The sequence below is a fragment of the Rhinichthys klamathensis genome, unplaced genomic scaffold (genome assembly GCF_029890125.1).
Source record: "Rhinichthys klamathensis goyatoka isolate OS25496 unplaced genomic scaffold, OSU_Roscu_1.1 h1tg000414l_1, whole genome shotgun sequence".
Taxonomy (NCBI): Eukaryota; Metazoa; Chordata; class Actinopteri; order Cypriniformes; family Leuciscidae; genus Rhinichthys; species Rhinichthys klamathensis.
The window spans coordinates 3,366-25,422 of NW_026606914.1; the positions used below are offsets into that span (position 1 = coordinate 3,366).

The 22,057-nt window shown below is 39.1% G+C and overlaps 1 protein-coding gene across 1 annotated transcript in view; it reads left to right on the forward strand.

The window, feature by feature from the left end:
* The first annotated feature begins 3,684 nt into the window (after window positions 1–3,684).
* Window positions 3,685–22,057, forward strand: part of kctd12b (potassium channel tetramerisation domain containing 12b) — a 28,527-nt gene continuing 10,154 nt past the window's right edge. Inside the window, exon 1 of the mRNA XM_056235196.1 lies at window positions 3,685–5,053. Within this exon, the coding sequence (XP_056091171.1) occupies window positions 4,210–5,053 (844 nt within the window). The 5' untranslated portion in view covers window positions 3,685–4,209. The remainder of the gene's footprint in view (window positions 5,054–22,057) is intronic.

Here is a 22,057-nt window from a genome sequence, read left to right on the forward strand (position 1 = left end):
ATTCCACCCTACAGCTAACCGTTGCTGGAACGACGCTCCCTGTTCAACCTCAATGAAATATATTTGTGTTTTGGACGGGCGAGGTCATCATTAGTCATCCTGCTCCATACATTTACTTTTTCTGATCTTAACAAGTTATTCTGAAATCCAATCTCTTCTGAATTTTTATTTCTCTTCAATATTTTCTCTGAAACACTCCTCAAAATTAATAAAAGCATTGAATCAAACCATGTGCATTGTGGACAATCAAATGAACTTCTATTGCATAGCAAGGTTTGAGGATTTGTTTAGAAGCTGAATTAAGGTTTGTTGATTTTTCATGTCTGCCACATATAAACAATGAGCCAAAACTAAATCATTGACTTCCAGCAAATCATATGCAACACGTTCCTACACACTAAAAAAACTCCTGGGTCGAAAATAACCCATAATGGGTTACCCAACTTCTGAGTTAAAAAAGGACCAACTCATTTCTGGGTTGTTTCAACAAATAACCCAGAAAATGGGTTGAAGAAATAACCCAGGAGTTTTTAGTGTACATGTGCTTGTGTGTTAGCATATATGGAGGATCCCTATTCCACTCTACAGATAAAGCGTTGTGGAAAATTAGGGTTCACGTACCAACCCCGAAGTGATCTAATAAAATTCTGTATCACAATTTAGAGGCAAGACGAGTAGTTTTAGGCATGGTTTGTAGGGAATTACAAACATGCGCACATATATTCAAACGCACATAAGTAGAGCCTATACAAAGTGAGATTTCAATGGTATTTTGAACATTGAACTGGGAAATATCCCTTTGACATCTGGTCACCTTGAGATCTTTAGGCCTGTTTTAATATTTAGGAAAACATAATTTATCATACCATTAAAAGTATCGGGCTGCACACATTTACTTGTAGCCATTTATCTATTTGATATAGCTATATTGTAATATGATGATCCAACCCTTAGCTGAACTGTTCTATCAAGCAAAATAGTATTTATCCGATTAAACATTAGCTATACCTTTAACCCCTTTGCTTCATTTACTTTATTACAGTTCCTCCTAGCATGTCTTTTCAAAAATACAAATATACCTTTTCAGTATAAAAATATACTTTTGTTTACTTGTGCCTTACGTCTGTCTCTAAACATACGGCAGAATCTATACTGCATTTTTCACAGAAGCTGCACTAAAATAATCCCTTTCCTTTCAAAACACAGTTCAGTCCAAAAATCAACAACAAACAAAGAATTTGATGTTAATGTGATAAGTTGGCTGCATATGCTTATCCTTGGCTGGCTTAAAGACCGAAATAATGTTTATTTGTTTCCACGAAGGAGGATTAAGTATTTCATGCTTTCTTATTGCATTCAAATACAAATCAGCACTTCTCAGAACAGGTAACAACATTTCTGTGACGCAGTTAGATGTTCAGAGGTGGGAACGTCCAATACTTTAATAAACACAAAATAAACAAACACCGAACCAAAGTAGAAACGGACGACTGCCGTGAATTACACACAAAACATAAAACGCCCTGCTTGCCACAATTTCTTTTCAATCCTCCCATCTTTCATGACATACTTCCTCGCTATAGATTTACAGTCCATTCCTCCAATAGATTTTTGGCAATGTTTAAGTGGCTCGAATGACCCCTTAAAGGCTTCTTATAGCACTTATAGAGCCACCATACATCTATGTTGGGGTTTATTTTCTTTGTGGTTTCAAGGGACACACACTCTGTATGTCTTCATGAGTGACAGATAAGAGACCGTGTCCATTTAAAGGTTTTAATGTCATAGAATGACGTTGTGAAGCAGTAATTTTCCATTGCTTTTTTTTTTTTTTTTAAGTTTGAGCATTGAAACAAAAATGAAACTTCCAGTAAGAAAAAGAAAAAAAGTCAATGGGGTCCAAAACTAAAAAGAGCTCTTATCAAAATATGCTTGCAGTGATTTTAACCAGCTCCTCTGTAAACTTTAAGTGATTGATTGCAATCACTCATTCATTTAGTGTTTCAGTGACAGTGTACTTCAATCCCCTGCAATAACCCAATAATGTTGAAGCAAAAGAACAGCAAATCACAAATATTCACAGTTAGATTATAAACTTAATCTATCATCTGTGGAAATGCTTGTTTTGTCACATCCGAAGCCTATAGAGCACAACTGTCGTCTTTTGGCTTGCCACTTTCTGTTTCAACATCGGCGTTTGTTTTGTTGACTACAAATTCAGAAATCGTTTTTAGTCTTTTAGCACACGTTTATTAGTCTCATTTTTCTTATTTTAGAGACAATGATGGAAAAGGGAGAGGAATGGGATCTGTTTTTCACCTGCATGTCTGCAAAGTCACCTCAGCTTTTCTGATAACATAGAAAATAAATCACACAATGCCCTTGTGACTTGCTTTCATTCAGTGGAACAGAATAGTCTGTTCAAGGTTAGTTTCAAGCTTCAGTAGCTTTCACCAAGAACCCTTTACAGAACAGAAACAAAAGAGTGGAAAAATGCTGACACTGAACGCATTAACTAAAGCCCGAGCATCTCGATTCTGAATGAAGCGAGGCCGTGTCAGGTTGATTTCATTTCATTTTTTTTTCATTTTTTTTTTTCATCTTTTTTGCAATATGGTAAATTAATTTCAGAACAAAAAAAATTGTTATCGTTTTACCGTTCATGTTGAAGAAGAAGATATTTGTAAAAGAGAGTGTAAAAACTGTACAAATGGTGTTAAAAGGAACTCGGTAGATTTCTGACTCCTATATGTAAAAATACTGATATTCTTAGTTGTGAGCCTCAAGTTAAATATTTTTTTTAGAAGAAAACATCGCTTTATGCAATTAGATCCTCAATCCCATACATTAAGCATTAAAACTGGTTTCTTTTCAAAATAAGTGTGTGTGTGTGTGTGTGAGAGAGAGAGAGAGAGAGAGAGAGAGAGAGAGAGAGAGAGAGAGAGAGAGAGAGTGAGAGTGAGAGAGAGAGAGAGAGAGAGAGAGAGAGAGAGAGTGAGTGAGAGTGAGAGTGTGTGTGTGTGTGAGAGAGAGAGAGAGAGAGAGAGAGAGCGAGAGAGAGAGAGAGAGAGAGAGAGAGAGAGAGAGAGAGAGAGAGAGAGAGAGAGAGAGAGAGAGAGAGAGAGAGAGAGAGAGAGTTGTGGTAAAGAAGCTCTTTTAGATTGTGATTCTGAAACATCTGGTCAGGGCTTTCTATCCACTAGATGTCAGTGTTTCATTATATTTTATTAGTGTGTGTGGTACTTTCTAAACTTAATCTGAATGTCATTTTAAAAAAACATTATTGAAAATATATGAATATGATTAACACATTTACTAATGTGAATACAATGCAGGAAAAACTTCAAAACATTAGATCAATTGCATAGTAATGTTAGTAACACTAATAATAATGTTATTAGTAGATAAATAATGTAATAAATTATAAAATATCGCATTATTATTAAATATAAGTGATAATAAACATAGAAAAATAAATCACAATTATGAAATGCCTTAAAACGTTTCATTTCTTACACTGATACGTTTAAGAGAAAAGAAATAGCAAATTAAAAGACTTCTGGTAAAGCAACGAGAGTTTTCACCTTATGTAGTGGGCTATATGCATTATTTACAATATACACGCGATTGCGGATGACGCTACAAACGCGGAGGCGGGGTTAGCGTCGATGACGTACAATATAGGGGCGTGGCCAGAGCGCGGGATTATTATGGTCCAGTTTGCAGTGCGCACAGTGCGAGAATGAGCGAGAGGGGCTCCGTTACACTCATCCTGTGAGAAATGGATCATCACAACGCTTTATTATTTACACCTATTTCTTCCACGGACATGTATTACGCAAAATCAGCCCTTTAGATGGCATTTATTTTCAACAGTGCTTGTTCAGTATGACTGACGGTAGGTGACTGTGAATTGGACGTTTGGAAAACCTTCGATTATGGACATGGATAAATGAAAGGGACATCACCTGAAAACTCTGGCAGTCTTTGACATCGGTGAGCTTTTCTGAGCCATGTATGCTAATTTACATGAATTTTGAACTCATTTTCTGAAGGATTATTATGTGTAAATTGTGTTCTGCAACTGTGATTGTGAGCTGGAGACGTATTTGTCCCATATCTCTGACCTTACAATAGCCTACTCACACTTGTTCCAGGTCGACATACTTTTTAAATCCTTCACCAAGCGTCGTCTTAGTATTCTGAAATATGGCTTTACCCGACAACGCCTCTGGCATTCCCGTAGAGGAACTAGCCTTTCCAGAAATTATCGAACTGAACGTAGGAGGTCAGGTGTATATAACCCGCTACTCGACTTTAACAAGTGTGCCAGACTCTCTCCTGTGGGAAATGTTCAGCCAGAAGAGCACCAAAAACCTGGCTCGTGACACCAAAGGTCGTTTTTTCGTCGACAGAGATGGCTTTCTGTTTCGCTACATTCTGGACTACATGCGGGACCAGCAGCTCGTCCTTCCGGATCACTTCCCGGAGCGAGGACGGCTTCAGCGGGAGGCCGAATTCTTCAACCTCCCGGATCTGGTGAAACTGTTGGCACCGAAGATCAGTAAGCAGAACTCTCTGGGCGACGAGGGCTGCCAGAGCGACCCCGAGGATCCCTCGCCCAGCGCCGAAATCCCCCGAAACCTCGCCTCCCTCGGGGCGGCCGCGTGTTCAAGCCTGGCGTCCGGCGCCGGAGACGGCAAGTGCTCCGGGTTCATCACCATCGGCTACCGGGGCTCCTACACTCTCGGCCGGGACAGTCAAACAGACGCCAAGTTTCGACGAGTGGCTCGGATTATGGTGTGCGGGAAGACTTCTCTTGCCAAGGAGGTTTTTGGGGAAACGTTAAACGAAAGCCGTGACCCTGATCGCCCCCCAGAGCGCTACACGTCACGCTATTACCTAAAGTTTACTTTCTTGGAGCAGGCGTTTGACAGGTTAGCCGACGCCGGTTTCCACATGGTGGCCTGCAACTCCACAGGGACCTGCGCCTTCGCCCATGAGCAGACTGATGACAAAATCTGGGCCAACTACACCGAATACGTATTCTACCGTGAGTGAACTTAATCCCGTGTTCCTGCGTCTCCTCCCCGCCTCCCAGACCAGAGATCACCTGCAATACACGTAGAAGCTTCTAGATCTCAAACCCCACCACCTTCACCAGACTTTCCCACGTCCGAGCCCTTAATGTCTCTCAACTAACCTTTCGAACCCCGTTGATCTCCCCCTCACCAAGAGACTGCCTTCCCCTTTCTCTGCTTTTACAGCTTGTGAGAAACACAGTGTTGTACTGTTGTCATATTTTGTTCGGAATTGATCTGCTAATCTAGGAAGCTTGAGCCATTCGAAAGGGCTTCTCTTCAGTCAGTCAAATTGTTGGACGTATTATAAAGCTTTTGAGCTGATGGCCATTTCTGATGAGAAATGGATATTATGTCATTTTAAGTCATTATTATCACGTGTAACCCCGAGGCCAAAAGGAGAGGGAATCCACTAGGCTTTAAAAAGGTTTGGTAACACTTTATTTTAAGGTGACGTAGTTACACATTACTACATGTGCATTCTGTAAATTACTACAAAATTACTAAACCAAACCCTAACCGTAACTCTATTTTTAGTACATGTAGTTAATTAATACGGTTACACTTTATTTTAAGGTGTCATTGTTACAGTGTAATTATGTATTTAAGTACTGAGAATTATTAAGCAACTACATGTACTTACTATAAGGGTTAGGGTAGGATTAGGGTTTGGTTAAAGCGTTCATGTACATGTAAAGTACATGTAACATATATGACGCTGTAAAATAAAGTGTTACCCCTAATACTTATTTGAGTCAGTACAATGTAAAATATGTAAAATAAAGTGTAACCAAATGTTATAAAACCCTCTTTACACATAGATGCAGTTACTGATATTCAAGTGTCACTGTGAGACCAAAAGAACTAATAATACAGGATATTTCAAGTGGAAAAAAAGGTGTTTTGCTTTGAGTATATTCACGTGTCACACTATTTTAATTTTTAACTAGCATTATTCATCTAGTGAACTGTGTCAAGGCAGGTTATAAAGTGGGCATTAACTGAGCAGAACGGTATAACGTCGTCACCTGAAAGTATCAGGGCTGTATTGTGTTAGACGCTTTCAGTGTTTCATTTGTGTAAGGTTAGAGGATGTGAGTTCAGAAAAGTCAAGTTTCCAGTTCAGTTGAACCATAGCCATACTGCATTTTGTTTTTTATTATCAATCAAACATTTCAGTTGCTTATCTTTCAAATTGTTCATATACTAATATTAGTGTTGTTTAATGAATTTAATGTATTTTTAAATTTATCTTATTCAAATGTAATGATAATACATGTATCAATTATATTCAGTAATTGATGTTTGGATATTTAAGCAAGAGCCTATATTTTTAATTCATGAAGATGAGATTAGGTTTTTTTGTTTGTGATTTGTGTCTTTTAGAGCTTTAAATTTCAGGTATTTCCTACAAGCACATCCGTTGTAATCTCAGGCTTGAATTATAAACTGTAACACAAAATCTTTTAGTTATGAGATGCCATTTGGGATAATAAATATCATCCAGTAATTTATTTTATGTCAATCAGAAATGAAATGAATCCCTTGCTAGCCTCAAAGTGTCTTTATGAAAGCATGAATAAAACACAATTATTCAACAAGTTTATTTGTCCTAAATATAAAACAAATGTATGTATTTAATGTATTTGAACATTATCGAAACAGGCCAAAAATGATATACTGTACAAACACATTTCCAGTTTCATCAATAAAACGAAGTCAAGTTTAAATGAAAGCAACAGTGAATGCTGTATTTAGATAAGGCAGTCTTTCGTGTCTCAATTTCTGAGCCTTATTCACCAGAGACATTTCTATATTCAATACCAATTTGCAAGCATAAAAGATTAAGCCCATGTAAAAACAGTCAGAAACAGCATGAGATTCACTGACTTAAATTTAGTTTTGTTTATTCCGTCGTATAAACCCTGGAAGCAATTTTTTGAACGGTGAATTTGGCCGATCTGCTTTGCTTAGTGAAAGTAAAAAAAAAATAGAAGCATTAGATCAGATTATTAAATCTTTGTCGCCCAAAGTCTCTTCTCCGCTGAACCCTCTGTTATCATGCCTCTTCCCAGTTTCTCTCTTTCATTTTGCTCTTGCGTTTCTCTCCGCCGAGACTTCAAAGCGTGAACATAGGCCGGAATGAAAACCAGGACAAACCTATAACCAGCTCAGTCAAAGAAGATTACCCAACCAGCCTTTGTGTTGCTGTGTCTAATCTATCTAATTAAGATTGTGCTGGAACACTGAGCAGCTCACAGTTCACTCCAGTGAGGGAACAACACGTCTTTAAAGCTCAGTTATTATAGAAGCCGTTCAAAAACTCAAACAGATGACCTGAGATCACTGACACGAGAGCTATAATGTCCAGGTGTCTGAAACACCAGCATCTCTGAGCTGGAGTATGATGAGAGAAAGTGAATCAGACAGGCCTGAAACCCCACTTCAGTACAGCCAATTGGAGTTGTGAAAATTACGGTAACGCTTCCTTTTACAGTAGAGTACTTACACTTACAGTGTACTTGCCTAGAAAGTACTGGCTAATATAAGGTAAGTACATGGGTTAGGGGTAGGTTCAAGGTTAGTACCTAGTTATTACCCAGTAATTGTAATTACTATAATAAGTACCTAGTATGTACATGGGTAACAGGACTGTAAAAGGAAGCGTTACCAAAATGACTTACTTTGGTACCAAGTAGGTACTAAAATGCGAAAATATGACGATACCAGCATTTCCCTCTAGCATTTTGAGCGCTGTTCCTTAAACATCTCTGATTGGCCATTGTGTTCACACGCTCAACATGAGTCTCTGATTGGCTACAATGATCAACAATGACATCTTTGACACTCTTCATCGAGCGCTTACACAGATACACACTGGAGCGTTTAAAAGCAGGCGTCTATCAGCGGATCGCTAATATATCCGCTTATAAACAGTCGCGTGTGTATCTGTGCAAGCGCTCGATGAAGAGTGTCAAAGACAACAAGTTTTGGAAGCGTGGATCATTGTAGCCAATCAGAGACATACTGTATATGTTGAGCGCGTGAACACAATGGCCAATCAGAGACTAAAGGTTTTGGCACTTGCTATGTTAACACACAAAAAAATGATGGACATGATCCGAAAAGGTTAAATGCTCCTGAAACAAAATAGGCACACTTGTGCTCCTCGCGGTCAAAAATATGCGCATTGGAAATGAATGGGAGACGGATTTCATCTAGTGAAAACTTTTGGTACTTTTTAAAAATCTTTTTTCACTTCAGCAATAATTTGCCAAGTGTCGTCTTTAAAAAGAGTTCAAACTTCAGTCTGTGCTTGTAAGCATTCAAGATTTACGACAGTTTAAGTTGGAAATTTAAAAAAAATGTGAATAAATGGATTACAATTACTGCGTAAATATAATGTTGCACCATAAAATCCCCTAAAAATATTAAATACAAAACATTATCAAACTAAAATATAGTATTTTAATAATTCGGTCAATTTTGGCCACCACGCGAAGAGTACCAGAGGGTTAAAAATCCATTCAACAGCGCTCAAAATGCTATAGGGAAATGCTGGTATCGTCACATTCTTAACATTTCAGTACGGACTTGCACAGATACACACGGGAGCGTTTGAAAGCGACGTCTATGAGTTTACAGGTGAAACTCGAAAAATTAGAATATCGTGCAAAAGTTAATTTATTTCAGTAATTCAACTTAAAAGGTGAAACTAATATATTATATAGACTCATTACATGCAAAGTGAGATATTTCAAGCCTTTATTTGTTATAATTGTGATGATTATGGCTTACAGATATGAAAACCCCATATTCAAAATTAGCATATTGTGAAAAGGTTTTCATATCTGTCAGCCATAATCATCACAATTATAACAAATAAAGGCTTGAAATATCTCACTTTGCATGTAATGAGTCTATATAATAGGCTATATTAGTTTCACCTTTTAAGTTGAATTACTGAAATAAATTAACTTTTGCACGATATTCAAATTTTTCGAGTTTCACCTGTATATAGGAATATAGGGCTGATAGACGGCTGCTTTCAAATCTGTGTAAGCGCTTGGTGAAGAGCGTCAAAGATGTCTATTTACAACTTGTTTTGGAAGCGATGATCATTTTAGCCAATCAGAGACATATATGCTGAGTGCGTGAACACAGTGGCCAATCAGAGGTGTTTAAAGATCCGTTCAACAGCGCTCAAAATGCTAGAGGGAAACAAGTTAAATTTCAGTACCGACTTAGTACCGAAGTCTGTACTTTTGACAACTCTACAGCCAACCATCTCAAACACATGCTGCAAACGCTCATAGACCCTGCTAATACATGTAATGATACTTAGACACTGCACAGGCTGAATCAGATGGAGCTGAAACACCATCTGGCCATGGGACAGGCTCCAGCATCCCCGCGACCCTTAAGCAATTTGGTAAATGGATGGTTAGCTGGACTTCCTTAACACTCGTTCATGGCCTTACTGTTCATCATCATTGAAGAAAAATACTGTTATGGAACACAGACTTTAAACAATCATATCACTTCCCTGTTTTAATTGGAAATATGTCTTACTAAAGAAGTAAAATAGGTTGCAAATGCCATTTCATATCGACTTTGTGTGTCGAAGATTACAGTTATTACAGTGGGTTTTAAAAGACATCTAAGCATTAAATGACAATGTGACTGTCGATCCTTCACTCCGGCCAGCGGTATAATTTGTTGCATTGTGTGCTTGTGTTATTTATAGGGTCCAGGCGCAGCTGTTAAGCCATTCGGCCTGCCTCTGAACTCCTGTGAGCCAAAGTCACAATCATAGGCATTGAGGGGGATGTATCCCCCAATAATCATAATGGGATTTTTCATTGACCGATTCTTAGACTTTTCCATTTGATTCACCCTAATAATCCACATCCTTGGAGGAAAGTGCACAGCTCTCGGTGTGTGTGTGTGTGTGTGTGTGGAGGGGGTAGTGGTGCCTCAATTGAGCAGCTTTACTAAGTACAGTCGGCAGAGACAGAGAGGGGTTTGAAACTTATCTGCTGAGTCGGAGAAAGAGAGGAAGAAACTCTCCAGCATCTGGACTGATGACCTGTGCTTTTCTTTTGCTGCGTGTCCCTTCTGTTTTAGCTGTTTGCGAGTTCCCATAGAAAAGAAAAATCTAAAATTACTTAACTTTATGGAGGGCCTTAACTTTAATGCAGTCTCCATTAATAATTAGATTGGCCAAATTGTCCCCCCCAATACTTGATATTCTTGATGCTGGTCTTCTGCACTCTGTTACACACTTCTCTGTTTAAACAAGTTTGAAAAGTTATATTTTTAGGCTGCTCTGCCTCAGCGGTCTAACGGTATCATAAATGTCAAAATGATTGAGATGGCCAATCAAATCAAAGGAAGGCGGTGCTTCACAGAAGACTAGTGCGAATTCCAACGCAACGCTTTAGTTTTACTCCTGAAAGAGTGCGGGTTAAGATACAGATAGCTAAACATTTAATATTTGACAACTGTTTTATGATAGAAATGTTTAAAGCTGACCGTAATATACTCAAACTTTATCAAGAGTTGCCCACGATTTATGTAATTCATAACTGAATGTGACGAGAAGAAATGTTTTGAGTTTTTGAGATAGTTTTGGGAACTAAGGGTACATTTACACGACAACGATTTGCTTAAAACGTTTTTCCTTTGAGTTTTCCGCGTACAGACGACACCATTGTCAAAACGATCCTCATTCACACGGATCTGCGAAAACGACTAAAAACGCTGTATTCTGCTGCTATAGACACTATAGACTGAACATATATAATACGCATGTGCATGACATCATCGTTTTCAGAGACTCTCGTTTTTGTGGTTTACATGGAGACCGTTTTTCAAAAATTTGAACTTTGAAACCCATTTTCAAATGTTTGTGTTTTCAGGCACCCTAAAACGCTGTTGTCGTGTAAAAGAACGGCCAAAACGCATAAAAAGTTTAACGTATTTAGTTAAAAAAACAGTAGCAGTAAGCAGCCCCTTAATTAGCTGCTACTTCAGAGTAGGGTCTAACCCAGCACAATAGTAACTACCAGTGACGTAAGTGCTGGTTGGTCGAGCACACGCAAAACATTAAGATAGCCTACACACACAGATTATAGCCTATATATTTACTCCACAAACTAACTCTAGGAACATGGAAAACAGTGATAGATGGACCTCTAAACTTTTACGCTAAAGTGAAAATTCAACCAAATTTTGAGAGGACCAAGAGAAACATGTATTTCTGCTCAGCTAGCAACACTGGACATCCACCACATGGCAAACGCTAACGCTTTTTTATATAATGTCTACTTTCACTGTGCATAACAGTTCTATCTAATAAGGACTGTTAAACGGATCGTAAACTAAAAACGGAGAATGGGAGCGCTGTGTGCTCAGGATCTGTCGTCAAAATAAAAGTCACATCAACAAATGTGGCTTTCATCAGTTCAGAGTTCCTCCTGGCGGTGCGAATGCAACCAGGGAAATGGCCATAGGGGGACCACCCTGGTGGCTAGTTCCTATAACTACTCTGTGCAAAAGGGGCTAATGAAGCCAAACCTTCAAAGGAGATCTCAACTATTTGTCTCAAACTGATCAGATTTGCGATAATTCAGTACAGACACTTCTCGTCAAAATCTTTCAAACCAGATGATCTGAGCAACAAGATTCCTGGAGGAATGTAAAAATTGCAATAACAATTTCTGTTATAAATCAGAAAACCATAGGGATCCTAATAGTGTCAGCTAAGAATCCAATAAGATCCTCCTCAAACTGAAATGCCTGTTTTTCAATGCAATAGTATCTAATTTGATTCGGGTGCAGTTCATGTGAACTTTGGTATGGTTCACAAGTGGAAGCAATCCTAACTTGATGATGTACTGTATAGTTTCCATTGTGCAATATGTATCTATTTATTACTATCACAGTAGTGCATTCGTCTGCATTGCTTGTCTCCAAATAAATGGCTTTCAGAGAACCTCACATTCTTTGGATCTCATGCAGTGTGTAGTTCTGGACTAATGCTTCAATAATAAAGTGATTTAGGTGTCATCTCCTGAGATAGAGTAGTAAATAATTGCAGCTATTACATACTCATAATGATGATGCAAAAATATCACAGTTCACAACCAAATAACACACAATAAAAAAGACCTGTGGGGGCAGAGGGATGTGGGTGGATTTGAACTCAGGTTCAGATTGAGTAACTAAACCATTGAAAAACCACGAAACCATTGAAAACAGCATCTTATAAGAATTTGAGGGGAAACGCACACAAAACTGTGAAACATATCGATTACATGAGTAACCCTGGCTGCCTGACTATAGATAAGACAAACAATCATCGCCCCATGCACATTAACAGCCAATCTAAAGACAAAACAATGTTTCCATGTTTCCAGCTGGGGATGCCACCAACAGTGCCTCAACCTGGAAAAGTAGATCTGCTCTGATTAGGATCTTCTAAGGTTGCTCCTTAAAAGGTGACCTAAGTGATGTCACACGTTTTTTAGGCCAAAACATTTTTTGTCACATACAGCACACATCTCCTCACTAACCGCTGGCTGCCTGTCCCCTGAACACACTGTAAAAAAACGCAGTCTCTGTAGACAGCCCAGGCTCCACAAAGGGCAACAAAAACAAACTGGGCCAACCCGCTCCACGAAACATAAAGAGTGTTCCAGCCAATCACCGTCAAGAAGGGTTTGTTGGGTTAGTGCGCGGATCTAGCTAGCCTCCGTTTTGTTTGACAATACTTCGAACGTCAACAAGAAGTGACGTTACCCAACATCGCTTAGAGCACCTTTAAGAGAGACACAGATCCGAGAACCAAAATCTGTTACAATGGAAACAACCCCATTTGTTTAAGGTGTTTCAATGTGGAGAGTCTGTCGCTGCAAGAGGGTCATGACAGACACCTTATCAGTGGGTTGGGGCACAGGGCGTGCAGAATAGAGAAAGCCTGTTACGTACGAGGCATATAGAATCGTTCTATGCTTATGTGTCACAGACCTTCTTGAACGGGTGACTGAGCAGCGGGGAAAACCCCTCCCAGTCTTAAAGGGGTCATATAATGGTACATAAACTTTTACAAGTTGATTGTACTGAAATGTGTGTTGGCAGTGCCTGTACACAACCATCATATAATGATAAAAATCCATCCAGTGTTTTTGTTTTAATCTCCTTATATGTTTTCCCCTGCCTCAAATCGAGCCGTTCGAGCCTGTGACGTCACAAGCTCGCACGCCCCTCCCACGATTGTTGATTGACAGGAGAGTTTCAACACAGACCCGCCCTCGCTCATGAGCCAGCTGTCAATCATAGTCTGCGCGGACCGGCGCGGTCATTGTTGATGTGCTGGAGCACTGTCTATGAGCAGAATGGCGTCTAAGCGATTGTGGTGTTCTGTTCTTGGGTGTAATAACGAACACAGCAGTCATTTTAATGTTCCCAAATCCGAACCGCTGAAGACGCAGTGGCTGAGTTTGTTTTCAAAGGGAATATTCCCCACGAGCAACGTCAATGCTCTCATGTTTGCGCGAATCATTTCACACACCAGACTGCTTTATAAACGAGGAGGGTCAGTATAAAGCTGGTTTTGCTATGAAGCTGCTCATGGATAAAGGATCGGTACCAGATATTCGTGTTCCTGCTGAATCTCCAGAAGAACGGAAGTGAGTGTAACGTTTTATTAAACTTTATATTTTAATATATTAATCTTTGCAAATCGCTAGCTGCACGCTTCACAATGAATGCGTCTACACTCAGGGTACATTATGGCATGTTTTCTATGTATGACGTTCTCAATATAATTCATAATCCCACGTTTATACTGAACAACGCGTTATGGTTATTGTGTTACAAACAGTGTACGCACAGAACAGAGGGGCGGGGTGAGCAAAGCTCATTATTATTTAAAGTCATATGCACTGAAACGGCGTGCTGAAAACAGAGCTGTTTTTGACCAGGTAAAATAAGTGTTTTCTTACAATACTAATGAGAATTTTTAATTAAAGTATATTACAAACTTTTAATTTAGACCCTAAAGAATCATATTAGCTTGTACAAAAATGCCATTATATGACCCCTTTAAGGCCCGTACACACCGGGACGAATATCGGCGCACGTTATTCGCCAGCGTTTTTCAACGCGTTTTTTGTGTTCACACCCAAGCGATTTTCGCTGACGATGAGCCGAGTGAACATGACAATTCATTCCCTGACATTAGATGGCGCTTAATGTAAAACAGAAATAGTCCTATTTTGTAGTCGCTGTCGTGTTTGTCATATAGTTCTTTATGTTCTGACACCAACGAGACCAGCAGCTCTACATTCATCTTGCCTCGCATCTTCCTCGTCTTATTTCTTCCCGGCAGTGTAGACGCTACTTGGCGCATCTTCTTCGCCGTTACGTATGTGTGCTCGGCAAGACCGTTTTGTGTTTGAGCGCCCCCAAGTTGTGTTTTACTGTAACTTCAGAAGCTCCAGTCACGTGAGCAAAAGCGCCATTCTCATTGGTCCGATATTTTTTGATGCGGCGCGTCAAACCAAAAAAACTAACCCGAGGCGTTTTTTTAAAAAAACGACGCTTTTACGCGTGGCGTTTTTCGCGTCGGTGTGCACACTCACATTGGCGCCCTTTGTTTAGTCACGAGGCGTTAAAGGTCGGCGAATATCGCGCACGAAATTCGTCCTGGTGTGAACAGGCCTTTAGGGATACTATCTGAAATGACATAAACGAGGCACATCTCCTGTAGGGTACAACGGGCTAAAGGCACACCTTACGAAAAATGCTTTTCACTACTCACATAGTGTATGATTGCAGAAAATTGCAAATATATGTTTGTATTGAACATTGATGGAGAAACAGATTTTGCGTGAAAATAAATCATAAAAGTGGTTTATTTTGTTTAAAAATCTTGTGAATGTATGAGGTGGCAAGGTGGGCCTTCTACCCCACACATTATTACAAATACTTTAGGTCAGTGGTTCCCAACCACATCCCTGGAGGCCCCAACACTGCACATGTTGCATGTCCTCCATCAAACACACCTGATTCAGGCCATCAGCTCATTAGCAGTGACTCAAAGATCTGAAATGGGTGTGTCACACAAAGGAGACATGCAAAATGTGCAGTGTTGGGGGCCTCCAGGAACGTGGTGTTTAATCATGTCTAAGTTAATAATTGTTTAAAACAATCACAAACAGCAAAGTTGGTACTATTTTCTGTTTATTTTGACAAATAAAAGAATTAATTTGTGTTCAATAAATATACTGTCATTAAAATATTTTAATATCAAAATATATTTTTAAAATACAGAAACAAAATTATTTTAAAAAGTAAAGATTCCGAAAGCATTGAAGGAGATCCCAGTATAATTTCATATAGATTTACAGTAGTAACAATAAATTATATGTTATTATATAATATGATTAATATCATATTTTTAAATATGGTTTTATTATAAATATAGTGATTATCTCTATATTTACCATCTGAATCTAACCATGTCATGTCAACAAATGTTAAAGTCAGCCAGCTGTGTATTATCATGTTAATTATTGTGTCTTTTACCCCAAATACCATACTTTTACATATTCTTCCGTTTGAAAAACTTTTGCTTTAATTACCTTGGACAAAACTGAAAATCATTAACAAGACCTTTGTCTCAAAATATATTCAATAATTTTAGCGATTCTTATTTGTTACCTAAATCTACAACATTTAAAAAAAACAATAAATATTAGATCAAATTAGCGCAGAATCAACTTTGCGTTGCTGTCCGCGATCGGACAAATTTCCACGTGCATCTTGAAAAGCGGATGTTTTGGAAAGTACTGCGGCAAGTTTTTGTGCCATCTAGTGAAAAGGAAAATAAAAGGAAAATAAAATCAAAGGCACCTTTTACCCCGGTGCGCCTTTAGCCCCGTTGTACCCTACTCTCCAGCCCGTTCTCATCCCAAGGCGTCATCTAACTGACGCTTTTGACCATGCGTCAACATGCCGACGCACATGGTACCCCTTAAGCGTCAATATGAGACGAGCCTCCTAGTGGTCTAACCCTAACCCTACCCCAGACCTAAACCTACCCATAACGGAAGCATCATCTAACTGACGCTAAAGGGTGCCATGTGCGTCGGATTTAGACGCATGGTCAAAAGCGTCAGTTAGATGACGCCCGAGGATGAGCGTCTCATATTGACGCTTAAGGGGTACCATGTGCGTCGGCATGTTGACGCATGGTCAAAAGTGTCAGTTAGATGACGCCTTGGGATGAGAATGTGTTGTACTCTCAGTGTTGAGAAAGTTCATTTTCTACATGAACTAGTTCAAAGTTCAGTTCACAAATTTTAAAATGAACTAGTTCAGTTCATAGTTCAAAAAATGAACTAGTTCATAGTTCTTTTTTTCCATATGTTGCTGCGAGCTTTTTTTTATTTTTATTTTATTATTGCCACAGCCCATATACAACCACAGACAGCAATTATTTTATGGACGGGCAAAGTTTGCACAGAAATGTAAGATTTTTCCCATCCTTACCGACCTTGTCACACAACTCGTTTAAATGATCATACGACGCCTCTTCGCTCGCTGCTTTGTCGAATACATTCTGCTTTATGTTTTGATGACGCATGCGGCGGTGCGTGTTGCCAGATTGGGTGTTTTTTTCGCTGCACATTAACGCCTGTTTACGTGTGTTTTAGCCAGGTTTTCGCCTGGAAGGCTCTATAGAAATCTGGCACCCTATTGAACACAGTTAAACTGAGAGAGCGTGCGTTCACAGACACCAGAATGAACGCGTTCACATTAACGATCATCAGGCAATAATTTAGTACGTTCAGTTCACGTTCGCCCCAAAATATGAACGAGTTCATGAACTATCGTTCATTAAACGCATTCAGGCACAACACTGCCTACTCTGAAGGCATCATCGCATGGAGCACGACGAGAAGATTCAAGACACACAGTCTGCTGTTGCCCGAAACCCTAAAGACTCTGGGACAGAACAGAATCTAGTGGGAGGAAAGGCAAATACGTTTCTGCAGTTTGACACAATCCCCCAAAGCGGGCCAGTCCTCCATTTCTGGGCCATTTGTTCAAGAATGGTGCTCTGGACCCATAAGATGGGAAACCTTTGTTGCTAACCTCAGGTCTACATTCCTGCGAGAGAGTAACTGCACTGCAAAGTGAGTTCACAGACCTGAGTGTTTTTGAGGGGAAGTCCGGACTGCTTCACTGCGCTTCTGCTTTCTCGTGATCACTGCAGACAGCTGGAAAGGGAACGTCCTCTGGCGCCAGAGAGGCTACTTCGAGGAAAAACAAAACGCTACTCTATGTGGGTTGCAGGAAACATGATACAAACATCCAATAATGAAATAATAAACCCAGGGCTTTCAAAAAGCATTGGCAGATAAACCGTATTCCCGAAGAACAGAAATCTGAGGAGTAATGGCACGGACAGGTCCTTTTGAGGAACGGGTGAACACCTGTTAGCCATGAATAGCCATAATACAGGCTTCAGACAATCATCACACCTGGAGGATGTTCCCATAGTCAAGTGAAGCTATGAAATGAAACTGAATGAATTTGAAACTGCTTCTACTGCTAAGCAAACTAGAAGCAAGTATGTAGAGAATATAAGAAAAATGATGAGGACGTTGAAGATCTCAAAAAAGTTTATTGCAGCATAGCAGTGACAAAGTACATGAAGCACCTTGGGTTCACCGGTGTCAGAATTTTTGACCTGTTACAGTTTACCAATCTTATTGAAAATGAAGTTGCTCCTGTTGTAACAGCTGTGCTCTGTGTTGTAAATGATTAGTTCACTTCAGAATTTAAATTTCCTGATAATTTACTCACCCTCCGTAATCCAAGATATTCAAGTCTTTCTTTCTTCAGTCGAAAAGAAATTGAAGGTCCAAATTGAAGTTTCAATGCAGCTTCAAAGGCTCTACACTATCCCAGCCGATGAATAAGGGTCTTATTTAAAAAAAAAAAATATTTGAATCACAAATGCTCATCTTCCACTAGCTCTGCGACGCGCCACATGCCGTAGGAGGAAGTAGCGACCTAGTATTTACTAAGCAAACTTGCAAAGACTAAGTCAAACGCCATTTACAAAAAAGAATTATAAATAAAAGGTAAAACAACGATGTCAGACGATTTTGAAGTTGGAGGAGAAAATGAGATTTAGCCCTTTCCTACAATTTTTTAACCGGAACACTCGTGACTTTTCCAACGTGATTACGTAATGTGTGAAGTTGTAGACGTGCAAGACGAGCATTTGTTGTTAAAAAGTGTGTATATATATATATATATATATATATATATATATATACAGTCTTGGTCAGAATTAATGGCACCCCTGGTAAATATGATCAAAGAATGGCTGTAAAAAATTAATCTGCATTGTTTATCCTTTTGATCTTTCATTTAAAAAAATTCTGTGAAAATCTAACCTTTCATTGAAGAAAAAGAATTGAAAGTGCGGGGGAAATCAAATTATGAAATAAATGTTTTTTTTCCAAAACACGTTGGCCACAAATATTGGCACCCTTTTATTAAATACTTTTTCCAATCTCCTTTTGCCAAGACAACAGCTCTGAGTCTTCCCCTATAATGCCGGATGAGTTTGGAGAACACCTGACCAGAGATCAGAGACCATTCCTCCATACAGAATCTCTCCAGATCCTTCAGATTCCCAGATCCATGTTGGTGCTTCTCCTCCTCAGTTCTGCACTCATCAGGTCAGGGGACTGGGACGATCATGGCAGAAGCTTCATTTTGTGCTCAGTGACACATTTTTATGTTGATTTTGAGTTTGTTTTGGATTGCTGTCCTGATGGAAGATCCAACCACGGCCCATTATATGATTTCTAGCAGAAGCCGTCAAGGTTTTGATTTTTTATCTGTTGATATTTTATAGAATCCCTGATGCCATGTATCTGAACAAGAAGTCAAGGACCTCCAGCAGAAAAATATGCCCACAACATTAAAGATCCAACGGTTTATTATATTATAGCTGGATGACGCCTTGTATGGCTGACACCGCCGTCGGTGTATGAATGAGTGTATGAATGGGTGTATGAATGGGTGAATGTGAGGCAAATTGTAAAGCGCTTTGGTGGCCATTGGGTCTGTGAAAGCGCTATATAAATGCAGTCCATTTACCATTTACCATTTATTAAATTGTACACATGGGGTACTTGTTATCCTTGTGTGCACCAAACCCATCTAGCGTGTTTGCTGCCAAAAATATATTTTGTTAGTTTCATCTTCTGACCACAGAACCCTGTGCCGTTTGAAGATCCAGTCGTGTCTGACAACTGAATTTGCTGGAGTTTGTTTTTGGATGAGCGAGGAGGATTTTTCTTGAAACCCTCCCAAAAAACATGTGGGGATGTAGGGGTTGTTTTATCTGTGATCCTTGGAGAGTCTTTGGCCACTCAAACTCTCATCCTCACCGTCCATTAAGACAATATAGACACACGTCCTCTTCCTGTCAGACTCCTAACATCTTTAGTTGATTGGAACTTCTTAATTATTGCCCTGATGGTCAAAATGGGGATTTTCAATTCTTTAGCTATTTTCTTACAGCCACTCTCTATTTTGTGATGCTCAACAATCTTTTGATGCACATCAGAACTATGTTATTTGGTTTTTACTCGTTGTGTTTGATGATTAAGGGAATTTGGCATTTGTGTTTCCTCATATTTAAACTCCTGGGAAACAAGAAGTCATAGCTAGACAATTTCATGTTCCTAGTCACCCTGGTGTGCTAAAAAAAGGTAAATATTAATGGGAATCTACTTCAGAGATATTTTATTCGTAAAAAAATCTAGGGGTGCCAATAATTGTGGCCAACTTTCAATTCTTTTACTTCAATGAAAGGTTAGATTTTTCCCAATTTTTCGAATGAAATATCAAAAGGAGAAACAATGCAGATTTATTTTTTACAGTCATTTTTGATCATATTTACCAGGGATTCCATTAATTCTGACCACAACTGTATATATATATATATATATATATTTTTTTTTTTTTTTGAAAATGAGCGATTGGTTTGGCTAGATAAGACCCTTATTCCTTGGCTGGGATCGTGAAGAGACTTTGAAGCTGCACTAAAAACTGCAATTTGGACCTTCAAACTGTTGATTTCCATTGAAGTCACTATATGGAGAAAAATCTTGGAATGTTTTCCTCAAAAATCTTACTTTCATTTCGACTGAAGAAAGAAAGACATGAGCATCTTGGATGATGTGGGGGTGAGTAAATTATCAGGAAATTTTAATTCTGAAGTGAACTATGAAACTACAGAAACAATGTAACTTGACTTTTTTCTTCTCTTTGATAATCAAGCCATTTTGGGGACGATCCTTCTTAAATATACTTCAGAGTAGAATCTGAGTTGGTGGCAAACTATAATTTCTTACAGGAATCACCTCAACCATCTGGACTCTTGAGCCTTTAATCTGCCCTCTAATAGTCAATAATCTCAAGAAGCTCTATCCTCAGTCGCCTGACCCAAGAAGATTTACAAGGATGGGTGTTTACCTCTTTAAATGCTTTGTGAGACTTTTGCAACTTCACAGCTTTATACAGGGCAGTCGTACACTACAGCGTTACTTGCCAACATGCAGACTGCCAATGTAGGATTTTAGCTAGATTACAGTTTATTTTCATCTTTCTATTTAGATCGATTCATTTCTATTGCTTACATTCACACGCACACCGTGAGTCAGATTGAGACTGGCGTGTGCGTAATGCGTTAAGGATCCGTCAGGGTAAAGGCAGCTGTCGATGCAGATAAACAAGAGACTCTGGGAGGACGTTCAAAGAGAATCTAAAGACAAATATTGACACAGTGGGATTAATTAAAGCCTACGTCTGCATTGTTCAGGAACACTTGAGGGAACGGAGATGAGAATCGCACAGATGGAGGAACATGTACAGCGATGCAACGATAGTGTTGCAGTTTTTCTCTATTGTCTGTTTTATCTGCACTGTCCATCAAAAAGGGGGAAAAAAAAGTCTTAAGCCGAGAGACCCACTGTAGCAACATTGAACAATACTTGTTCAAACTAATTACACAAATTTCTTTCTCAAACTTGTGTTAAAGCACTGCCCAAGAGGCTTTCAGCTTCGACACATCGGCTATCAGAAGCGGCATGTGTTTTGTTAGTTTGTTTGTTCGTTTCACACAACACACCGTGATTGACATCATAGGATTGAAATTTGACTAACATTTTGTATTGTTAGTTGTCTGCTATCTCAAGGCCGGCTGTGCAGTTCTCTCTCCCTGTGGTCACGGCCATCACTTTATGCCAAGGCATTTATCCTCAGTCTGTGTTTGGAAGCTCTAGGTCATTGCAGTTTCTTTCATCCAGCGTGCCTGAACAATTTTCCATTGATATTCATTCTGTTTGGACCGATGAATTGCAGATGCAAGACTTGGTTATATTGTTTGGTTGTTAAAATGTACTTTTATGTTCATACTTTGTAGTTGACACGGCTAGTAATGTTATATCAACATGGCGGCACCCGTGAGGAGATTTATTTTCTTCTAATAAGATCTGCATGTGTATAATTTGCTTTGAATGATTTTATTAATTGTGTTTCAGCATTGTGTTTATTTAAAATGATATCTTAAATAGATATAAAGGTGGGAGGGAGGGTAGTCCTCGTAGGGTTGGTAAATATGCTTTTAGGTTAGGAGATCAATTGTATTTGTATATGGTGAACAAATATTGAGATTAAGCCATTAAAGTGCCCTCTGGGGGAGACGTGACTACATCATAAAGCCATTATGAGCCGTAACCATAGAGACGATATGCATCGGTCTCTTTGAAAAGCATCTCACAGCCCACTCAAGGCCAGATCACATGCAGGCTCTTAACCAGCACTGGGTGAACGCAAGATAGCAAATATTCAAGACACAGATTTTATTTTTCTTGTCG